This window comes from Eutrigla gurnardus (genome assembly GCF_963514095.1).
Source record: "Eutrigla gurnardus genome assembly, chromosome: 13".
Lineage (NCBI taxonomy): Eukaryota > Metazoa > Chordata > Actinopteri > Perciformes > Triglidae > Eutrigla > Eutrigla gurnardus.
Window position 1 is genome coordinate 7,216,077 of NC_139936.1, and position 23,771 is coordinate 7,239,847.

The 23,771-nt window shown below is 40.6% G+C and overlaps 2 protein-coding genes across 7 annotated transcripts in view; one reads left to right on the forward strand and one right to left on the reverse strand.

The window, feature by feature from the left end:
- Nucleotides 1–590: 590 nt before the first annotated feature.
- On the forward strand, nucleotides 591–19,290 carry LOC311023779 (ceramide transfer protein-like). Of its 4 annotated transcripts, none has more exons than XM_084025825.1 (18): nucleotides 591–1,276; nucleotides 1,455–1,589; nucleotides 4,066–4,182; nucleotides 9,000–9,107; nucleotides 9,412–9,550; nucleotides 10,218–10,304; nucleotides 10,467–10,624; nucleotides 13,649–13,741; nucleotides 13,889–13,975; nucleotides 14,192–14,284; nucleotides 14,634–14,711; nucleotides 15,269–15,364; nucleotides 15,671–15,803; nucleotides 15,899–15,969; nucleotides 16,067–16,195; nucleotides 16,408–16,537; nucleotides 17,360–17,495; nucleotides 17,660–19,290. In XM_084025825.1, the coding sequence occupies exons 1-17, from the start codon at nucleotides 1,187–1,189 to the stop codon at nucleotides 17,485–17,487; spliced, it is 1,872 nt and encodes a 623-aa protein (XP_083881951.1). In that variant the 5' UTR covers nucleotides 591–1,186; the 3' UTR covers nucleotides 17,488–17,495; nucleotides 17,660–19,290. The 4 variants fall into 4 exon arrangements, with proteins under 4 accessions (XP_083881951.1, XP_083881952.1, XP_083881950.1 ...); XM_084025826.1 differs by having other exon boundaries at nucleotides 10,221–10,304; nucleotides 17,693–19,290; XM_084025824.1 differs by having other exon boundaries at nucleotides 592–1,276; nucleotides 17,693–19,290.
- A 298-nt stretch (nucleotides 19,291–19,588) lies between these two features.
- pip5k1bb (phosphatidylinositol-4-phosphate 5-kinase, type I, beta b) overlaps nucleotides 19,589–23,771 on the reverse strand; it is a 28,309-nt gene continuing 24,126 nt past the window's right edge. For all 3 annotated transcript variants that reach the window (XM_084024989.1, XM_084024987.1, XM_084024988.1), the window contains exons 13-15: nucleotides 22,858–22,984; nucleotides 21,033–21,156; nucleotides 19,589–20,922 (exon numbers count right to left, since the gene is read on the reverse strand). In XM_084024989.1, the coding sequence (XP_083881115.1) occupies nucleotides 20,920–20,922; nucleotides 21,033–21,156; nucleotides 22,858–22,984 (254 nt within the window). In that variant the 3' untranslated portion in view covers nucleotides 19,589–20,919. The remainder of the gene's footprint in view (nucleotides 20,923–21,032; nucleotides 21,157–22,857; nucleotides 22,985–23,771) is intronic.

Here is a 23,771-nt window from a genome sequence, read left to right on the forward strand (position 1 = left end):
CGGGACTTGCCTTAAATTCAGTAAAGGAGATTTTATTTCGATTATGTATTCATATAATTATGCATAATATAAACCAATGTACAAAAGTTCAACTGTTACGCTACAAAAAGGGTCAAATATGTGTTGATGCGTTTAGTCCCAACGCCTAATTAACATGAAAAAACATGAAACGAAAGCTACAAAGATAGCTTTTTTGGTGGACATCGGTACGGAGCACTCACGCAAGTCAACACACTTGACTTTGAACATTAAAGTAGCCTTTGGCATAGTTTGAAATACAACAGACAATCTCAAAGTTGTCCTGCTGACACATTCACTCAGAACCATAACATGGAATTACTCCAAAAATTTAAATGTCTAAGGAAAAATTCCAAGTAAGCCAAAATAAAACTCTTATTTATGTGTTTTACAAGTATGCTGCTTAATTGTGTGATTTCATGTCATTGCAGGAAATGTCCTGTTGGTTTTGGTACGGCAACCGCAATGATTTTAATTTGAAGGCAAGTGTGGTAACTTCCGGTGTCACAGTCTAACTTGATGCCGATCTGTAAGGTACACAGTAAAGCGTGGCTGCAGCTCCTCCCCCGACCTGAATGAAGACAAGCTAGTCAGTCCTCCGCTATTGCTAACTAAACTGCGGAACTACGGCAGAGACACAGACCGTTGCTCGCCAATTGTAGCTCGAAGTTGAGGTACAGCGTTAACACGGAGGCCTTTATTACCGACCACTCTTTCTTTGGTGGCTCATCGACTGCAGCGAAGATAGCTAACGAGAACAGTCGCAAGTTGCAAGTTAAGTTAATGTTAGCTAGTTGCGTCGTTTGACAGCTAACGCTAACTAGCTAGTCTCATTGGTATTCGGAGACAGTTTCAAAACAAAGCCCGCAAAACCGAGAAGTCAAGACCCAGCTGTCACCTGCAGAGTAGCTTGATATAAAACAAGCTAGCTAGGTTTAAGTCCGTCAACGGACCGAAAGTAAATCACGCTATTCGGGTTATGTTTGATACACTCAGTTAATGACTAATTAACGGTGTTTCCCTGACGTGAAGCCCGAAGCTGTCAGCAGTTACTCTGTGACGCGTTTGAATTTATAACTAATCAAGCAGCTAGCGTTAAACTTCGTGGTTCTCTCGATTAAAAAAAAAAAAAAATCTGGTTCAAATTGTCTTTTAAGCTTGGATTTAAATGTCCGAGAAGAGTTCATCGTCCGGTTCGGATGAGGATGTGGACCCGGAATCCGGACAGCATGTGGAGCTCGGAGGCGTTTTAAGCAAGGTAACTTCAGGTGAACCAGTTCGAAGTTTACAATGTTTTATTCCACAGAAATAACTCACAGCTACTCGTCTGAAAGCCTGGTGACCGTTACTAATGACCAACAGTTTAAATGTATTAATCCTCCAGATATATTGACTGCATAGTACATCAAACTATTGTACCTCTTGTGTGTTTACAGTGGACAAATTACATACACGGTTGGCAGGACCGATGGGTCGTGTTGAAAAACAATACGTTGAGCTACTACAAGTCGGAGGATGAACGGGAATACGGCTGCAGGGGGTCTCTGTGCCTCAGCAAGGCTGTAATCACAGTAAGTATAACCCATGCTATGACAAAGGAACATCCCACTACTACCATCTATTGCACAGATAGAAAAAGAGCGAAACACCTGTCCAATATTTCAGGGTACAAGGCCTCATAAAATGAGTGACCATGACGTCTTATTTCCTGTCAGTGCTCTTGTGTTAGTGACACCTCTCTAGCAGGTGTCAGTATTTTGATCCCGTCTTTCTCTGTTTGCATGGAGTTGAACTTTCATTCCTTCAATACGTGTTCCTCGAAGATGTCAAGGTAAACATTAACTAGTAATGAGGCTGTTGTTAAGATCACAGGTAGGGTGAAGACCTGTATTTTAGCAGACCAAGGTATTCTTGCTCAAGCCAGTCATTTGAGCTTCCGTGCCTCTTCCTCCGTGGCACTTTTGGCTCGGACTACTTGAAACCGGTGCCTCTTACAGTTTTAAATGTAAGCTTTGACCACATACTGTACAGATTGGACCTGTATTCTCCTGTCGCAGGCTTCCTGTTGGAGAGATAAGTAGAAATCCCACACCCTGGTTAAATATTCACTGTTCTCCCTCAGCATACCACCACCGAGTACAGAGGCCAGACAAAAGGTTTAACACTGATTTGTGCAATCGGATTATATGACTCATAACTGGATTAGAAACCCACCATGAAAATACAGTTAGTTTCCTCACGTGAAAGTGGTCATTTGAGGGAGCAGGGGTTTGTGCAGTCCTGAATGGAACTCCCGTTAGACATTCGTAGTGTTTTCTAGTTGGGTTGTAATTGGCTAAGTAAGAGTATACACAGTTTAATTACACATGTTCACTAATAATTACAAGAGTATGACCCACGCAGTCACTTCTTAATGCCTGTCCTGTCTTCCTAAATAAAGCCAGTACTGTCTATAGAGACCGTGGTATGAGGACTCAGGAATGCAGAAACAAGCCTCTGTTTCTCTTGTCTAATATCAGTCTGTTACACACTGTGTAGCTACAGACCCACCAGACTATCGTCACACAGATGCAATGTGTGCCGGAAATCATACTGTCTGAAAATTCTTATCATAGACCTATAAAGCTTAAATCAGATCAAGGTATTTTCAGTACATTGGTGTTTTCCTGTTACCAATATAAATTTGTTCAGAGCAAATAAATACTAGTAAAAATATGTTTGCATGTTAAATATTCTTCAAACTACAATATAAAAATATGTTTGCACACACACGTGTTTAATGGCAGCTCATGGGGCAAAGTAGATGTCTCTTTTGTGAGGTTATCAGTGTTTGTCTGATAACCTTCTCTTTCCTAACACTGAAGAAGCCACAGTCCTATACACGGGGGGGAAAAAGCCAGTGAAGCAAGGATATCAAGTAGTGCTTACGCATGGGGAAGGAGATTGTTCCAGGCAGAATGAAAGAGGTATAAATTGGGCTGTAAAGCAGGGGTTTATGGGCCGTGTCTGATACAGGACAGAAAGATGGACTGGATTTCTCCAACTAGTAATGGCATCATGGCTGGATACACTTGAGCTTACCACTGCACTTCCCTCCTTTTAGTGCGATGTAGAAGGCATTTTTGATGTCACACCTATCTCTTAGGGGGAAATTTGGACCTGAGGTTATCTGCGACTGTAATAGTAAGCATTTAAGGGCCCAAGAAATCCACTAACCCCTGCTGTCAGTATCACATATCTGCAACTTATGGAAGTATTATCAGTTAGACAATGTTGGACAAAGTTTTCCAGGCCATGCTCAGAGCTGGAGTGTATGTTTCTGTCCCTGGCAGCAAATAAACCAGCACATGAGCGTCATTCGGCAAATCTAATTAAATTTGAGCAACATGGGGTTGTGTCAGCTGACGGACCAGCTGTAGTCTTGGTTCTACTAGGGAGAAAAAAAAGGGAAAGAGATTCAAGTCAACTGTGTTTTATTTCTTATTAGGAACCTTTTGCAGATCAGATCTCTCCTCAGCTGAGTGCAGTGGTCAAATTCCAATCTCAGAGGAAACGGGAATTCTTTGCTGCACGTGTTCGGGTGCCTAAGGCAGTCAGTGGTTGGAGCTGGGTGGGGTGCATTGTAGAACGGGGGAGTGAAATAGTTGAAAGATTTGCCCTAATAGTAGATGGAAAATGTTATGATGACCCTAGTTCTGGCAAAGGCATGCTGAAAGAATATCTGTTTTTGCACAGCTCTGCTGCGGTAGTGTATGGTTGCGCCTGCAAACATAGGACATCAGTTTCTAATTAAAATTCCTGTTTATTGTGTGGCAGAGGCTTTTCTGTGACTGATGGAATCCATGTGTGTCCAGAATGTGTCATCACTAGTCAGCCAGTTTCTAATCTGACTATAGAGGCAATATAGTGGGAGATTTGTTCTGATTCCTCTGTGATTCTGTTGAACTAAGGGGAACGTTGCTTTTTAAATACAGATATTTGGTTTAGTGATATTTTCTCACTCTGCCTAATAACTTTTAATAAGTGCTATCCTTTCTTTTTTTGCAGCCTCATGAGTTTGATGAGTGTCGTTTTGACATCAGTGTGAATGACAGTGTTTGGTACCTCAGAGCTGAAGATCCTGAGCACAGACTCCAGTGGATTGAGTCAATAGAGCTGCACAAGGTGAGTGGAATCGGTTTTTCTTTCTTCATGGCTTTTCTAGATCTTTTACACCCTATTTTGCTTGTCGTATGAACTGTCTTGTGATAAATGTTTTGCCTGCCTGCAAGCAAGTCGGCTGCATTACCTTGATGTGTTAATTAATACTAAAGATGTTCAGTGTGCCTGAATCTAGTCCCTGTTTTGCTTCAGGGTTTTTTTAATTTGCGGTAGGTTTGTCAAGAACAAATTTTCTAATTTCATATTGGGTCATTTCCCTAGGCTTTGATACATATATAATATTATTATGGCCTCCCTAATCACTCAGTGAGAACATTATTTTGCTGCACTACTCACAGTGTTGCAGTATTTAGGTTCAATATTGGGTCAGGGTGTTTTTCAGAGCAGACACAGAGTTATCTGTTTTGTTCAGTGAGCTGGGTGTGGCAGGACAGGGATTCAGACACACACACACACACACACACACACACACAGCCCCTCACTCTGGGAATGTGAAGAATCTGTGGAGTGAAGTGTTGAGGTGGGGGTATCCCCGGTTATCCAATATCAGGCAGCTGCTCACTCTGCAGTGACATCAAGTCAACTTAAACATACGTAGAGTGTGTAAAGCACATGTCATGTCATGGCTTGTGAGAGAAGTGGATTCTGCTAGCTATACTAGCTAAATGTGTGTTAGTATGCTCTAAATATTAAACTAGAATTACTGTACTTGAGATTTGGTGAATTACAGTTCTTTATTGTGTGTTATTTGGGTTTTTTGGTGAAATGTCTGTGTCAGAGTGCAAGATTTTACAAGTACATAAGTAATATTAATAGTGTGATTGCTTGTGTTATTCCACATGGGAACACATTAGATCAGAGACCACTGTAAATGTACCACCTTTTAGAGGATAATGACTATCCTAGGAACACTCACTAGGCCTGCTTCTCCACTAAAATGGTGCCATGGATGGTTTTTCGTAGTGCTACTTGTCGGCAATTGAGTGTGAGTGACCGCAGGTCTCTAGTATCTATTATCAACAGTGTGAGAGTATTTCAGGGTTATGACCTACAGTAACCTCAGGAATGCAGCACTACCTGCAGCATTTTCAGGTGAGTGTGTTTTCACTGCTCCCAACTGGACAAAGAAGGGTTTGCATTCTGTGTTCACCACTTACATTTTAGTTGTTATCATTTTGGAAAGGGGGAATGACACAGTGTAGCCTATTAGGACAGCCTCATTTTCTGTGACTTTGTTCTGCAAATATAGACATTTTATTTGTAGTTGTCTTTTCCATTCCCAATGCCGAAAATGTGACAAATTAAGAAAAATCACACAGTAAGCCCCTTTTGCTGCATCTGTCTGAAATAACATATTTTTAAAATGATAATCCATGTTTGTTCCCAATAAATAAATCTTACTTCTTTCCCAAATCATTAAGCATTTGGCCCAATGTTGGTATCTACTGGCAAAGCTCTGGACAGTTAATTCAGGTATAAATAGTAGAATGACTTTTGTGTTAACTACTTTTTAAGTGTAACATATTTTTTGGTCCTAATTTCATAATTTCTAGTCAACTATAACTGTGCTTGAATATGTGTTTAACAGGTAATTATATAAGCCACTTTGATAAGCATATATTGCCAAATTAGGCTGAATTCATACAGGCAAAGATGAATTTTTTTAAAGGCCATTTGTGTCTTTATGTGTGGGTGTGTTTGTGTTGGTGGTGGGAACATTTGTTCCAAGTGGAGGGACGTTAAGTACAGCTCTGGATGAATAATGCTTTTTTTTATTTTTTTTTTATCGCCTGCTCCCAGCAACAAAAATCAAGAGGACATCTCTCTCGATCATTCTGAGAAGACCGTTCCATTCTGTCAGATTCAGAGGGCCTAATATGGGTGTGAATGGGGAAACCCCCTTCATTTATGTGTTGTTGTTCCGCCACTCCTCTCAGGCTGGTTGTTGGCAGAGTCTGAACACTATTAGCCAACAAAAGGCTTCACAGTGGGATGTCCATACATCAGAATAGGAAAAGATGAAAGGAGAGTCAGGTAGATGGAAGTTAAACACAACAATACCCAGAAAATGTTGTTCCCTTCCTTCCCCTCCGCCCTCTCTATCTCTACCTATCTCTATCTATCTCTCTTTCTCTCATAATGCACCAGAGGCTGCTTCACTCACCCACCCATTTGGTACTTAAGTGGTTTATCACACAAACAGCTCCGGACAGCCCCCTGTCTCGCTCTCACTCTCTCTCTCTCTCTAATACATATATGCATGCACCATTCATTTTGATCCCTCTCTCGCTCTGTCTCTTACATGCGAAAACACACATTCACAGTCGCCTGCTCGGCGATGGATGCTGGACATAAAGATGGACAAGATCAAAAGGTTTCACGTTTCAGGGTGTGTGCTCTGTTGATGTATGTGTACAGCAAGAGTGGAGGACATTTACGTGTGTGTCTTTGAGCCCATGTGTGTGCCTGCGGAGGATCTGACTGAAAGCAGACCTGCTTTGCTCTGCCGAGGAATTTCAAGACTCGTCCTTTTTGGCTTCGTCTGTCTCTTCTGCTTCACGGAGCAGCTAATGTCTGCTCCGCCTCTTGACAGCCACGAAGAAAACGATTTTTTCCTCTTCCTTCCTTCCGTACAGCTGCTTTCTTTTTCTTTCTGGTATAAGCTGAGCCTGTATGGCTTTTCTGCTCCACCTCTCCTCTTCGCTATTGTTCCTCAGTGAGGTGTGTCCAGAGAAATGGAAATACTGGATTTAAGCCTCTAAATTGTGTGGAGGGCGCGTCTGGGCCATGTTTGGGCCAGCAAACCATCGGAACTGCAGCAGTGTCCTGCTCTGCTTTGGGTGTTGGAATGGCCGAATGGTGGGCTTATAGCATGTTTGCATGGCTTGCTTATTCTCACTCATCAGTGAAGTCCTTAATTAGTATGCCAGTGTTGTGATATAATCTTGGTCCATCTTTGCCATACTCCATGCATTGCAGAAATTGAAAATTGCAGTTCTTCACATCAGTATCACCTGATGGGCTATCTTATGAATTAAACACTGCATGTCTGTCATTAAAAGAAATCAGTCAGATATAAAAACAAATTAGGATTATGCTGCATGTGCTGGGATAACAGCTTTTTAAATGGTAGTTAATTTCCCAAACAGCAAGAAGCTGAAGCAGTAGTTGGTGGTTACTATGGTCACTTGCTTTTTAAGTGAACTACTAAATCGCCTATAGCAGCGTCTCTTCTTTCAGGGTTCTTATACACCAGAGTAAACGCAGCAAAAGTTATGTGTTTTAAAACAAAATCGGAGGAGTGTGGATGTACACATCTCCTTACCATCACAAAGCCGTGGGCACAAGATGCCATTTCATGTTCAGGCTATGTGGGTGTTTGATTTGCTTGACTGTGTCGTGCAGCTGATCGGGTGTATAACGATGGCACAGTCTCTGGAATTGTCACAGGTTGGTCTTCATGTTGGAAGACCAACTTGTTGCCGTAGCACTGTTTGTCAAATGTTAATTCACCCAACTGTCATTCTCGGCAGTTGAAATGTAGGCTGTGTGTTTAAGGATTCAATATGCTGTTATGTTGTCAGCAGGATAGATAGATTAGATGCAACATAGATTCTATCGATACTGAGGATGAGAGTGTGTAAATCAGACTATTGCATAAGTGCGTTAAGAAATAATATTCCTATTACTCTGTAGGTATTAAAGTATAAGCAATCAAAAAATGCACATTGCAACAACCTGACCAGCCAGTCACAGAGAGGGTAATCCCACATTCAGTGTGTTCAGCCCTCAGAACAAAATCGAAATACACATGGGAAGTTGTCGGTTTGGGGACAACACACACACAAACACACAAAAAAAACTGCTTTAGTCTTGTTGATCTTTTCTCTCCATGCCCTTATAAAGGCACAAGCTAAAGGCTTGTTCCATAGGCTATTGTTTAAGCTGTGTGTTCCGTTGTCTCGGTCACAAACCCCGAAATGTATTTAAAAATGGTAGATGCAATCATTTTCAAATTTGTGTGTAACCAGATGTTTTTTTCAGCGTGCACAGCTGTGAGGAGATATTTGCTGAATATGACAAAAAATGTATTGGATTTAAATATGGCTAGGTTATGATTTATTAAAATAAAAGCATGTTTTTATTACAATGACTAATATGATAAATAATAATAAATAAAAGTACAGTCAAATTACACCCAGACGAGAGTCTCACACGAGCGTTGCTCTAATATGGTGGGTAATAGTTAACAGCTGCACTATGTACAATAACATTCAGTCACTTTGCTGAGTTGGCAGTCCCAGGCATTGACCAGTCATACGTTGGCTGTTAAATGGAACAATTGCAGTCACTGCCACTCCCTTCCTAATGCCAACTTATATGAGACAGTACGTCCTAAAACATACAGCAGTATTTTCCCCAGAATCCACAGAATCAAGACTAGATCTGGCCACTCTGAGATACAGTGTAATTTATTTCGACTGTTCCTCAACCACCTAGTAGCAGGTGTGTTGGCTGGGTTCATGCATGTGTCTGTTTGGCATCCTCAGTCCCTTTTAGCAGACTGTTTGTTTGGCTGCGTAGGTGTAGGCCCTGCTCTGGTCATGCTCAGCATTATTCAGCGCTGCCAACTGCTAGAATTGATCTCCCCCTTTCTCCGACTTGTTTTTTTTATGAGCTGCAGACGTTCTTATTAAATAGACATAATGTTTCATGTGTTTTGTGCCCATACTGATCTTCTGTTTCCTCCTATCTCATTTTACTCTCTTATCATCCATATCACATTCTCTCCTGACTTTATTCTCTCCTCTGGATTTCAGGCCGAGTCTGGTTATGGTTCAGAAACCAGTCTCAGGCGTCATGGTTCCATGTTGTCTCTCACCTCAGCAGCCAGTGCCTTGTCTGCCACATCCACATCCTCCTTCAAGGTAAAAACATGAGAGTTTGATGATGTTTGGCACTATCAGATCATGTCAAATTCTCTGTCTCTTGCTGTCCTCTCTAAAGTATTTCCATTAATAGACATTTAAACCCTTAGCCGTATATATAAAAGCACCTTCTGAAAATACCAGTTAACGGTTAGATCCGTTATTACTTTTCTCAGTTGTCAGAAAGTCAAATGTTATTGTTATGAGGACTTTGCCTTGTGGTTAAAACACAAGTTCACTTTCATGATTCTTTCCCCTAATAGTCCTTGCTTGTTTTTCTGTACATTTGTTTGTCCCTGCTCAGAAGGGCCACAGGTTGTGTGAGAAGCTAGCAGAAATGGAAACCTTCCGGGACATTCTGTGCAGACAAGTGGACACCCTGCAGAAATACTTTGACTCTTGTGCAGACGTCGTCTCCAAAGATGAATTTCAGAGAGACAGAGGTAACATGTGCCATAAATACACTATTATCAGGGTTTTCACTAATAATATGGAGTAGTGAGCTGGTAGGACAAAGTACCCAGTAGTAAAATGTTAGCTAATCGCATGTTTTTAATCAGGTCTTGTTTATTCTTAACAAAAAATATTATTATTAAGTAGGTGACTGGACTTTAGTCAGCTGTTTGGCCAGTTCAGATGATGATAATATTTGAGATATTTAGAGCAGTGTCCTTGACGAACAATGTTCTTGATGTTTATCAGCCAAGATAACATTTTATAGATGGGGCATTACTTAGTTCATGCCGTATGAGAGTGGTTGGTAAGACTCATTGATAAATGAAACAAAAATCAATACACTTACAGGGCACTATGAGGGTTGTTTGATCTCTGAGGCAGAGGCTCTCTGTAGTTTTCAAAATCAATTTCATATTGAACTTGCTTTGTTAGGTCATGCAGTTTAATCTGAATGATGCCTTTGCTAAAAATGTTATGTTTCGTCTCCAGCACTTGTTGAATTAAGAAAAAGTAGCAACTCTGGAGGTTTAAATGTACCCGTTGAATAGGTTTAAAAACTGCAATCTATTAGGTATGTTTATGCCATTTTATAATTTGGTTATCAGGATGGATAGATTGTAGATGCATCTAAGATTACTGTGACTTTCTTACCAGTAGTAGAGGAGGACGAAGAGGACTTTCCTACCACTACAAGACCTGATGGTGAATATAACCACAACAACAATGGCAGCAAAGAGAAATGTGAGTTGACCTGTGGATACCAACCATTCATTGCTCTATTTGAGAATATCTGTGAAATCTGTGGCCTTGAACTAACTGATTCACTTTAATGTGAAATGCTAGAAAGTCTGAGTCTAATCAAGTCACACTCAGTTTTTTCCTTTTTTTTTCTGTCTGTACCAGTGTTTGCCCCTGCCAATCCCAAAGGTATGAATGGAATAGACTTCAAGGGTGAGGCCATCACCTTCAAGGCCACCACAGCAGGCATCCTCTCTACCTTGTCCCACTGCATCGAACTGATGGTCAAACGAGAGGACAGCTGGCAGAAGAGACTGGACAAGGTACGGTCTTGCACTCTACACAGCTAAAAAAATGCCACTGTGTGTTAAGTGTCGTATGAGTAATGAATAGTTTCCTAAGTGGGCGTGTAAGCAGACACTGCGTGGCTGTGTCGTACACAGGAGCTAATATCCGCCCTCCATTGTCTTCAAGGAGTTGGTTATAATGACCAAGAGTTTAGTGGAGTGGAGCTCTGTGCTTCAGGTGATGAGGAGTTGGTTCAACCCTCTTAATACTATCCTAATGTCTAGCAATGGTTGTCATACGTAAGAACAGTCAACCATTCATGTTACAAGTGAAGTTGATGGGAAAGTTCCCTTTTGTTATAGAAGTTTTGATATGGATATGTGTTCATCTTTGTATTTATTTGGTAACATAACCTGTTTCGTGTGAAGCAAATTGTTACTGTTTTTGGTTGAGTGCTGTCTTGATACAATTTTTTTGTGAGAAATCTTGGGAAAGCTGGAATGTGCCTTTGACAAGATATTTCGTAATATAGTGCTGTGTTTATTTGTCAACTTGCAATTGTAAAGCAAGATGGGGTTAAAAAAAAGTGTGTGCCTAGTCAGCGGTAAAAAAAACAGAGGAAAAACGTCTAAAATCAGTCCAGATTACTGAAATTTTATGATTTAAAAAAAAATTTTAATCGGATTTAGCTGGGTTACAGGTGATTAAAGTCAGCTATATCAATTGTCAGGCAGGTACTCAACGTTAATGACTGTAGCTCAATGGACATATCTGTTTCAAAATAGTCATACTTGCTTACCAGAAGCACAAATGTACCTCTTAACCCTTTTGTTATTTTTTGTTTATTTGTTATTTTGTTATTTGTTATACGTTTATCAGTGTTGAAGTTCCCATAACACACTTCCATTCATTCCACTTGGTTTATCCAGATAGCACCCTGTGTCTGTAAATATATGCTCTATACAGCACCTCATGCTCACATCCTGATCAGCTCAGGTGATGTTGTCAAACCAGTTTTTTTTTTTTCTGTGTGTGAAGGCATGCTGCCCAACCCTAAAACCTACAACAGCCGGGAAGTACGTTCAGTTGGTTGAACTGTTCAAGTGAAACTACCTCGACCTTATGTGTTTGGTTATGTGTGTGAGGTTTAGCTGCCGATGTGGAGTTGGGAAATAGAAAATAGTTCAGAAGACACTCTAAAAGGATACAAGACACGGCTGCTAATACTTGTACAGAGAGTGAATCAGAAAATGACTACTAAGACTTCATGGTGCAGTTTGTGGAAGCCTGCGCTACAAAGGAGGACAGAGCAGCTCAAATACCAGACACAGAGATGGATACCCCTACAAACTTGCAGCCTCTTCTTTAAAGTAGGTGTTTGTCTCTCTGCCTTGGTTACACATTGCTGACAACAGGACTGGTTCCTGTTTATTTTGTTGCTGTAAGTGTGTCTGCACCTTACTGTACACTGAGTCTGCTTTCATTGTCTCTTTCTGTCCAGTTTCACTCTAATTAAGCATTTTTGAGAGAACAGGATTGTTTTCAGTGATACTTTTAGCCACAATCGATTTTAGTTGGCTTGTTTTCTCTTTGTGTCCAGAATATGAACTCTTTATTGGACTGAATTGAGTGCATTCAGGCAATATATTAATTATTATTGTTATTGTATGTAGATTAATTTGCAATGTTTCAGTGATTTAAGATGATGAGAAAACGGTAGAGAAACCAATCTCTTTCGTTCTTCATTGCATAGCAGTAGCCTGTTGTTTGTGGGTGAAGTGTGTTTATTAGCCTCTGGGAGGGAATGAGACATTATGTAAAACCTGTTTGAGAGCGCACTCAGCTGAATGATGATGTGGTTAGTTTTCTCGAGAGATTATGACCTTTAGACCTTTCGTTTCTTGCAACTTTTTATCAACGGAAATCAGTTGAAAGGAGCCGTATCACTGGGGCGGAAATACTTTCTGACTCTATTCCTGTTTGATGTCTAAATTGGAAGATCACAGATCTCTTTTAAATGCAGAACAGATGCTTGAATGGGCGTTTCTATTTACATGCTGTCCGTCACTGTTCTTTTGTATTGTTTAATACAGTTGCACAAGGAACACTACTAGGGCTGCCCTCTCTTAGTCTATTAGTCAACTAATCGGTCGTTTTGGTTTTAGTCCTGGGATTCACCCTTATTATCATTTAGATGCACTTCTGATTGTTGAGACCTGCCTAAACAAATGAGAAGAATCAATAACAAAAAAGATAAACTAGTCTATAAATATGTTAAGCCACTCTCAGCTGTGATGATCAAAATAAATATGTTTACCCTGAACACTTGCCATTATTCAAAGATCAATGCAACAGGTGTGCACAACAAATGCAGTTGTAGCTCATGTGCTACACAAGAAAGAACGAGTCATGAGAAAACAAAACAAAAACAGCAGTGCATTCCTGTAGTGTCTTTTTTTTTTAAAATATACATCAGTTTAATGCATTCAGGGATGTAATTCCTATTCAACAATTTTGAGCTTTTTCTGGTGCAGGGTTGTCTCTCACATCACTTTTTCAATTAAAAAGAAGTGATCCATTTTGTCACTGCATTTGAGGAAAAAATAGTTTGCTAGCTGGCAAAACATGTTTGCCTCTACCTGATGATGATGATGAGTGGTGACTGGTGTGGTTATATTTAAACGTAATTAGTCATTGAAAAGATTTGCTTGAATGATGTTTTTTTCTCATACAAATTCTTCAGCACTTAGCATTTAGATTTTCTATGAGAATTTGTATTAGAATTTAGATTTACCCTGAAACATTTTTTTTTACTTTAATCTAATAATGGCAGCCCACTGGCTTAAGTCAATTAGTCTTTTTTTAATGCTTTTTTTTCACCTCACTTATTTCAAAACAACTTATGAACACATCTCTGGTTAACACAAAATGTATAGTGGTACTTTTGTCTGATTTCTTTTTTTTGTGGATAAATTAAGTTTTACAGATGTTGAATAAATCAACTCATCTGTTAGTCGAGGACAGCTCTAAACACTACACTGCTCTCTCTTTGTGTTCAGGAGCTGGAGAAGAGGAGGAGGGTCGAAGATGCCTACAAGTCTGCTGTAAATGAACTGAAGAAGAAGTCACACTATGGGGGCCCAGACTACGAGGCAAGATTACATTTGATGGGATAAATTGATTGGAAACACCCAGATAAACTACATCAGAATGATTTCTTGACTTGTCTCCTAGCATGTGCATTTTTATCTTTCTGCACCTTTTTCACAGCTGTTCTCACAGTGTTCTTCTTTTCACAGGAGGGTCCCAACAGTCTGATCAATGAGGATGAGTTCTTCGATGCAGTGGAAGCTGCACTGGACAGACAGGACAAGATAGAGGAGCAGGTGTGATGAAGATCTAAACTTGCTCTTTTAAAATGTCCAGTTCAGATTGGACAATAAAACAATTACACATTTAGTCTAAAAGACACACTGGATCTCTTTGAAAACATATTTATATAGCAAAAGCAAATGAACGGAAGAACAGTTGCATACACATTTGGATGTTGCTTTTCTCTGTCGTATCTCTCTTTGACCAAACTCCTACTCTCTCTCCCTCAGTGCCAGTCAGAGAAGGTCAGGATACCTCGACTAACTCCGGTTCCGCCAGGAGATGCCTACTCCACCATCGGTACACACCGATTTGCCGCCAAGGTGCTCAACACATTTCCTTCTTTCTCTTTAATCTAGATCTTATTTCCATTACGCTTTGTTCTAACGTATGCCGACTGCTACCATTTACAATGCTTCCTCATTCCTGCTGAAGCTTGGTCAGTTTACAACATTCACCAGTCTATAAAGCTTCTGTGCTGCTCATAATGCGTCCTTGCTTCACCTTAATCTGATAATTTAGACAATCAGTTTGTGTTTATCGCAATCATTTGAACACTTTCATCATATCTTCATATGAAATTCGACTTGAGCACGTTGTGATTGCTTCCTCTTGACTGCTGTAGGGCCACTCTTATTCCTTTCTCTTTCACTCTTCCTCTCCGCTGCACAGCCCCATAGCCATTCTTCTTCGCTGTCCTCCGTTGAGCTAGTCAGTGCTTCAGATGACATTCACAGATTCAGCGCCAAGGTACTGTATTCAACAGCAAGCAGGGTACTGCTATGCACCAGTCAGAGACAGCATGAGAATGTCTACCAGCAATTCTCTCAAGCGTTTCCTCCAAGTATTTGTAGTGTTTAAGTAGCACTAACAGAGAAAATCCTTACTAGATAAAATGTACTTCCTGGAGTGACTTACATGTTGTCTTAATCGCATAACAGTTGCCATCAGGCAGGAATCCAGTATTACTATACTGTGTGTTCTCAACGCATTGTTGTGACGTTGAATAACATCCCCGAGCAGGATCAAGTTTTGTATATTTATTTGGATTCAGGTCACTGATACTTTATTTATGAAACATTCCTAATATTCTGAGAAATAGTTTCCCTATTTGCCTCCTTTTGATGATATCTCCGTAGATCAAAACCTCTAATAAAATACCTGCACAGGTGCTGGGTGTGTTGATTGCTCAAGACTATAAATCATTAATCTTGAGCGTGTCCTGTTTCAAAGCATGTCCCTAGAAAGTGTTTTACCTTTCTTTACCTGCCTAACGTGAATTTCATCAATACCTTTCCATTTCTTAGGTGGAGGAGATGGTGGAGAATCATATGACTTACTCTCTTCAGGATATGGGTGGAGATGCCAACTGGCAGCTTGTAATAGAAGAAGGAGAAATGAAGGTGAGTTCAGTGGAGAGAAGCTGGTCATGAATCTTGTCCCTGGATTCCTCGCAGGGAACATTTAAGCCTCATTGGCTTTTTAAAAGGTATTGTAGTTGCAGTATAAGCACTGAAAATAAATGTATCAGCTAAATATTTATGTATTCGTGCCACAATGGAAACAAGTAACCAATACTTAATTAATGGAAACAAATAAGTCATCAGTCAGTAGTAGAAGGATAAAAGGCTGCTTCATGTTATGTTTGGCAGTGAGCTTGTTTACAGTGATGATATGACTTGTGTCTCACACTGCACTTTGTGTAACAGGTGTACAGGAGAGAAGTAGAGGAGAACGGTATTGTGCTGGATCCTCTCAAAGCTACACATGCTGTGAAGGGGGTGACGGGCCACGAGGTCTGCCACTACTTCTGGGACACGGCTGTCCGAATGGACTGGGAGAGTGAGTTCACTATTTCAGAAGTCCCCATCGAATCAACGCTTGTTTGACTTTCTCTGTTTTAATGACATGGTCTGACTGAACACTCTCTCCCTCAGCCACCATTGAAAATTTCAACGTTGTGGAAAAGCTCTCCGATAATGCTGTCATTGTTTACCAGACGCACAAGGTAACTGGTTTTAGAGGTTGCCGAAACATTTACATTTTATCAGAAATCTCCTGCAGCCTACTTGATTGCCAACTAAATGCCTCTGGTGGTGTTTCAGAGAGTGTGGCCTGCCTCTCAGAGAGATGTGCTCTACCTGTCGGCCATCAGGAAGATTTTGGCAACAAACGAAAACGATCCCGACACATGGCTGGTCTGCAACTTCTCTGTGGACCATGACAACGCCCTTGTAAGATAACCACATTACACCTGTTTCTCTTGAATTCTCTAAAAAAAAATACATTTGATTCATGTCGGCGTATAATTACAAATGTCCCCATGTCAAATAAGACATTGTCTGACTTTCTTTTCACCCTGTCAAAGTCACTCTGTCAAAGTAGCTACAGTGAGCCTGTGTGACAGCCTGGAGAGCGTTTTCATTTACATGTTTGTATTTTCCAGCCCACAAACCGGTGTGTTCGTGCCAAAATCAATGTGGCTATGATCTGCCAAACGCTGGTCAGCCCACCAGAGGGTGATAAAGAGATCAGCAGAGACAACATCCTTTGTAAGATTACCTACGTTGCCAATGGTAAGTGCCTCTCCAACCTCAAACGATTTTGATCTCAGTGTATATGCCCGAGGCAAGATCAGAAGCCAGCAGAACATGGCCTCTCTTTCATCATTAATCTAGCTATAATCTATATACAAGCGCCTCAACATTTACATCCCACCTACTGTAAAAAGAGTGCTGAGCTAAGGCCTAACCCCTAATCAATTTGTCAATAGACAAGCAAACAAATAAAAACCTGACCCAGTCTATATAATATAATATATAAGTAAAAACACTTAATTGATGGTTTTGTTGATTTGCTGAGATGTTATGAGTTGTTTTCACCATCAATAAATAGCCTAAAAGAAAACTGCCGTATTGACAGCGTTAAACCACTGTAGCAATCTCCTGTTAAAAATGTAATGCTGTCAGAAAACTACATATAGTTGGCTCCTTAATAATGTATCATTATTATTGTTAATGACACACTAAAGTGCTACTGGGTTGCTGTAGTTTATATAACACCGTTTTCTTGGAACAACCTTGTATCAGCCAATATTTCAGCTAATTGATCTTTGTAGAAATGGTAGCTGGCACAAAAGGTAGCCTGTCTGTGTGCGCGTGTCTTTGAAATGTCGTTTGAAATGACTTCCTGTAGAAAGTTTGTGACATAAAGCAGTGCTGGAGAAGGAATCCTGAGCCAGCTTTTTGTTCGACACCAGGCAGGTCGTGGGAGTCCATTTGAAAAAATAAAATACCACTTACACTGTGGGTTTATGACTCATAATTATGAGAAATAGTTTTATCATAGGTAAACCCGTACACAGTTTCCTGATCATTTCCCTTTTTATGTGCTTTTAGTAAACCCAGGAGGCTGGGCTCCAGCTTCAGTCCTCAGGGCTGTGGCCAAGCGAGAGTATCCCAAATTTCTCAAGCGCTTCACTTCCTACGTCCAGGAGAAAACGGCTGGGAAACCCATCCTCTTCTGAAAACGGAGGTAACCAGGAGCTCAAACACATCTTCTTTTACAACTAAGAGAGCAACCAAGCTGATAGGTAGACGTGCAATCCACTGGGAATGGATGGGATATCTCTTGACTAGTGCTTTATCTGTTAACAATATATATATAACAGAATCTATTTGTGTTTTGCTCATTTCCAGGACATTGATGTTCCATCTTCCTCTTTGTTTCAGTCTTGTGGAGGGGCCAAGTTTGCCCACTGGAGAGACTACGGTGTTCAACTATGAAACGTCAATTAGAATGTGTTTTAAAACTACATGCAGGACACTATATCATCTAGGACATCCCTGCTTGTAGAAGAGACTGGTTTTACGGCTTTAATCCATAATTGTCATCCCAGCCACATTATCATGGCTTAACACCATCTGTTGTTCATGAGTACATTTGTATGTAAATTCAAGAGTTTCCTAAGATGTTTTTGAATTGTTGTTACCGATAATTTGCTTTTTTGTAAATTGTTTTGTACATTTCTTATGATTACATACTTCTTGACTTTTTTTGGGTTCGCTTTAATCACTAGTATTACAGTTACTTGTTTTGCTGCTGCTAAAGTAACTACATTGGAAAGTAGATGTACAGTATCTCCTCTTTATTGCCTCCTGTCCCTCTAGTGATGACTCTCTTAGCAGTTTGATGGGGGGGCCAGATCCTAAAGCTTTGAAATCTTTATATTTCTAGATTGTTATATAGTAGCTTTCAGAGAGCACCAGGGACACAATGTATTGTACAGAGAAAACCGAATATGTTTTCAGTTAGTTTACCAATGTAAGAAATGTGAATTGACTGTTAAATGCTTGAGTTTGGTAACAATATTGGGCCAAGTAAACCTGAAATGGGAGATACAGAGCATTTGCTTAGTCTTAAGTCATGTTTGACATGGTTGAATGGATAATCAATAGTTGGATATCAATGTTGTAGTTGACTGCGGTCTATAGATGCTAAGTTGCGGCCTATTGTCAGTATGTGTCTGTCATTAATCTCCCCGCTTTCCTGACAGATAATTGCAAATGGCCAGCCATAGTGTCTGATGTATAGATTCCTCTCTTTCATTGAGAGACGAGTGGATACATTTTGTACGCCCAAGGATGTTTTTCACTATTTTGAGGCCCCTGATGAGACAGAAAAAAAAATGTATACATTCATGTGTCTCAGGTTTGTAAATTTGTCCCGCTGCTGTTGTGCAGGATAAGGTAAAGTTGTAAAATGTTGAGTAGGATTTCATCTACACCCTAGACTATTAGTCATACTCTAGCATTACATTTCACATGCCACACTACAATGCAGTGGCCTCCTGCCCTTTGACTGATGAACTACCCCCAAGAATGCCTTAGACACTAGGATGAACCCTAAAAATCCTGGTTATCTTTACTGTACAGCCACCAGATGTGCATTTATCAACACTTAAATGAAGCGGGAAGGGTCAGCATTTCACATCATCTTACCTCAAGATTTACTCTAGATTTTGTTTGATGCCATCAAAAGTTGGGAGTTTTGCAATCATTAGATCTGCATGGTTGAAAATTCACCATCAGATTTTTCGGCCTAACAGGTCAGAGGTCAGGAAGGATCTGGATAATTGTTTTGCCGATGATAACAAGAGCTAGATCTACGAGCATTGTCAGCCGAAGAATGAATTTAGTGTTTTTAATTTTGATATTTTGACAGTAATCTACACTCTTTGTATATTTCTAAGTTGTACATCATAAGTGTTATTATTTGCACTAAATGTAATGCAATTTGACAATGTTCTGTAAATTAAAATTGTTACACACGGAAGCAGGTACAGTGTACTTTTTTATGTGTGTATATGTGTCTATACACGTGTGTGTGTGTGTGTGTGTGTGTGTGTGTGTGTGTGTGTGTGTGTGTGTGTGTGTGTGTGTGTGTGTGTGTGTGTGTGTGTGTGTGTGTGTGTGTGTGTGTGTGTGTGTGTGTGTGTGTGTGTACAGAGCTGTGTGTGTGTGTGTGTGTGTGTGTGTGTGTGTACAGAGCTGTTATAAAATGGACAAAGCTATTGAATTACAGAAACACACTTTCAGAAGCTCAAGTAGCTAAACGGTGTCTACCACTGATGTTTTAGCAGTTTATTTATAGGAGTCTCTAAATATAAATATGCATTGTCTTTACATTCAGCGATTAAAGTATTTTTTTCAGCAAATGGTAAAATATTGAGATTTACATAATAAATTATGGTCTCAACCGACGTGTGATCAGAGAATTCAACATTTATATTTGGATATGGTCTTGATGAAAGAGGTATCGAACAGCTTCTATGTGTAGGATGCATGTCTCATAACTTCTTGAAGAGGACACACTTATTCAGTATCAAAGGATATCCTGAGTAAAAGCATCTTCAGTCATGACGAAAACCTCACAAAACTTAGCTCCACATCAAAAAATGATCTACAATGTTCCTTCACTGTCTCTGTACATGTAGTATCGAGGACTTACAGAGGTGTGCATTTGTAGAGGGAAAAAAGTGCATATTCACATATCCAAATCTGTGCTTGTGTCAGGTAGCCCACCCACCTAAAGCAACATCTTCAGAGAAAAATATTTCTTACAGTAATCATAACCAATATCAAAAGTGCCTTTTGATCGAGAGCGAGTGCATCATCCCTCCGCTCTGTGCTTCATCCAAGATCCTGTAACTGTCCTTTCTCACTTCACAGCCGCCCTTCGCCAGGGCTCCAGCTTCCTGTCAGGGCAGGACACATAACAGCCCCGTTAGGATCAGGTGGTGCTTTAACCATGTCACAGTCTGTGTTTGGACTTGGGAGCTTCAGAATCCATCATGTCTGTTGAGTCTCTTCTCATCCGTGTTGGCTGTGAGCCGGCTTGTGTCCTTTGTGCGACACGGTCTCATCCCAGTTCACCCGGGACAAACCATGCCATCATGGATTCACGTAAACATTTCTCTTCCTGATCAGCAACATAATGCAGTTGAAAAAACTGTGAAAGTCTCTTTCCTTTCGTTCTGGTCAGCAGAAGAAAAAAAAATGTTTAGAGAAATGTATCTACCCTCTTCTCATATGTATATATAGTAACTATTTATATCTTTATGTAGGCCATGAAAACAGTATACATATATAAAACTTAATGGCATTGCGTTGATGCATGCTCTAAAAAAAGCGACACTCAGTTCAGCCTGATGTTCATCACATTACATTTGTCTCATGGTTTTCTGTAGATGTTCATCGCTGTGACTCTGTTGGTGTCTTCTTTTAGTCCATCAACCGGTGGGGAATCTCAGTCTTTATATGTGTTGGCAATACAAGTGGCAACATGGATCTAGCAGCACTGGAAGTGGAGTCGAAGGCCATCCTGGCGGGGTCCAATGGAGTGCGGCGATTGTCTTATTTTTGGCAGGAGAAAATGATGGTTGTAAAGTTGCTTTTTTTCACTGTTGGTGAGAAGATAAGGGAGAGAAAGTGATTATTAATGTGCTTTAAGCATAGATCAATATCTGAACATCTTATGGGGACAAAACTAGAAGGACCCCAATGTCCTCACCAAGTAGACGTCAAGAACAGATCCGTCATCGCGGTCCATGTCCACATCCATGGTGCTCTGCTCTGAATTGAGGCAGATAGCACTGTCCTCCAGGGTAAACGTGGAGCTGGATGCAACGTCATCTCTGAAACAGAAAAAATATATTTTCATATTAACCTGCATAGGAGACAGCCGAGGGAGTTTATTGTCTGGGTCAAAGGCAGTTAAAGCAAAGCAGCTGTCTAAACAGTGCTTGGAAACTGAGGAAAAACATACTCTGCAGAAACTAATCACACACTATTGCCGAGACTCTGAAACAGACAAGGAGATGAACCCACTGCGAGCAGGAGAGGAAACCTGTCTGGTGCAGAGTCTCAAAGCTGTCACACAGGAAATGAACAAACCTCTTAAAAAAAAACCCACAAACCTCAAAAAAGACATTTGATACAGATAAACTTAAACAATGAATTATTCTAGAAACCTGCACAACAAAAATTCAAGTCATTTTTCATGCTTTTGGCTTATGCAGCAGAAAGTGTATTTAAAATTATGAGCAAAAAGCGTCATGTATGCATTAAAATATGTCACAATTGTATGACAGAGTGAAGCCTACAGAGCCATCACATTATGCAAGCACAGAGGAGCTCTCCATCAATCCATGAATCTCATGTTTGTTTACATTTCAACCACCAGGGGGGGCAACTTGAGAGCGTTTCTCCTTGCATGTACATCAGGTGACTCCCTGACTACAAGGATGTGTTTTCACCCTTTTATGGCATGTCACTGCTTTCTTTTTGTGCTCAAAGTCAAAATGACAGTTTAGCAGATATGTGTAGAGGTAGAGGTAGATGGACGGATCAAGGGATGCACTTAAATAACAGCTTTGTTTACAATCAATCCTCCCCTTGTTGTTGCCACTGTAACAGGCAGACCAGCTGTCAGACAGGGATTTTTGTTCCTGGATATACAGTCGCCACCGCTTGTTTGCTTTTGTCAGTTTTTCTGCAGCATAATGGCACCGAGTAAGGCCGTGTCAAAGCCCCCTGTTTAAATATTTATGAAAACAGTTGACAGAACAATGTCAGTGCAGCAGCAGGTGACCGATGAAGGGACACGACCAGGCAAGTCACACAATGGAGCCTCAGAGAACAAGCTGAACCTGACACTGCTGGACAGAAGGAAAGGTGAAAGATGGGAAGTAGGTAGAGGGCAGAGTGTTCAGAAGCTTCTAGGGGTGAGGCAAAATTAAAATATCTTTTGCAGCCAGCTGATATAGTGTAATAAAAGTAGTATAGGTGTTATAAAACCTGTTTATCTAATGTGCTGATTAGTATTTCATAATGAACAGCAACATTCTTATCAGATTTTTTAAATGAGTCAATAACTTCATAACGTCTCCAGTATCCAGAGTCAATACTGTACCCACATGACGTATAGAATGTTTATAGAATGTATAAACACATGTTTTTCTTCTCTTGTCTTGTAAATGAAGGACACGAACAGTACGCTCCATCCTTTGACTCTGGTGTCTGTACGTTGTGTAGGATTTGTGTGTATGTGTATTGGATTCATGCTGACAAGCCTGGCTGAGTCACCTGCTCCATGACGCACGTCACCAATAAAACCATGTGATGTAAGAGATCAGGTGACAATAACGTGGGAGTGGGTGAACATGTGTGTCTGTTGGGTGTGGCGAATTCACATGCCTTCCTCCTCGTCCTCAAGACTGTACGGACTGTTACTGTACAGTAACCTTGCGGGTTTTCATTATGTCCTTAACCAACACAGAGTACCATTATATCATGAAAGCAACCAGAAAGAGTACGAGAGGGAAAACAAGTAGTACCTCTCCTCTGTTTGGTTATCCACGTTGACAAAGATGGAGGAGGTAGAGATGGTTCCCATGGAGGAGCCCTCGTAGAAGGACGGGTTGGCAGGGACCAGATCGGGCCGCAGATACGAGCCGAACACAGCTGAAGACAAAACATTCACATAAACGTGATGTCCGTAAAGAAAAACAAGTGCATACTTTCCTTTATTTCCATCTGGCCCTTACTGCCTGGGAGACGCCAACATCTTTCAAACCTCCAGGTTGGAATGCAGGCTTTTTTTTTTTCTAAATGTGCCGTCTCCAAGCCAAGCCACGATGACATTCTAATTAAAGCTCCTCCAGCTCCACATCGACATTATACATAACCCTCGTGACTGAGACAAGCTAATTAAGTTAATTGATTAAATGGTTCAACTAAAACTGACATGTTTTCTTGTATCAACCTCACACTTCACGGTAAAACTGATTTCCTCTTCCCTCTTTGAGACTGATTTAGTAACCGTGAGAGAGTCAGGAAGTGTAACAATCGCAAGTCGCTTTATAGTATGTTGCGTCACAGCTTGAGACACTGATGGGAAAGTGCTTGGTTGTAAAGAGAAGGAGGACACATGACCCCATGACTTCTTTCCTTTCCACACCCTTGTCCCTTCCGGTGTGGCGGTGGCTAACGCTCCCTCATCATATCAAACACAAAGGTCAGTGGCTGAATGTGTGCATCACTGCAGGCACTTTCTTTCACCCTGATTCATAGACCTCCTTGTACAGTGAGGTTATGTTTATGGGAGAGAGGTGATGACAATTCATCTTAAAGTCCACGACTCTTCTTTGATACCCTCGGAACACACATAGGTACAAATAATTCTGTATCTGATTGCCTGCTTTACTTCCTTCAAGCTAAATACTCTGTATCAACCAGCGAGGGGTGAGGT

Bases quoted from the DNA above. Each gene is read 5' to 3' on its own strand.
- LOC311023779 (XM_084025825.1), top strand. From the start codon at position 1,187: ATGTCCGAGAAGAGTTCATCGTCCGGTTCGGATGAGGATGTGGACCCG. The intron at 1,590-4,065 runs GTAAGTATAACC...CTTTTTTTGCAG, and splicing joins TCAGCAAGGCTGTAATCACA to CCTCATGAGTTTGATGAGTG. The intron at 16,538-17,359 runs GTAAGTGCCTCT...ATGTGCTTTTAG, and splicing joins GATTACCTACGTTGCCAATG to TAAACCCAGGAGGCTGGGCT.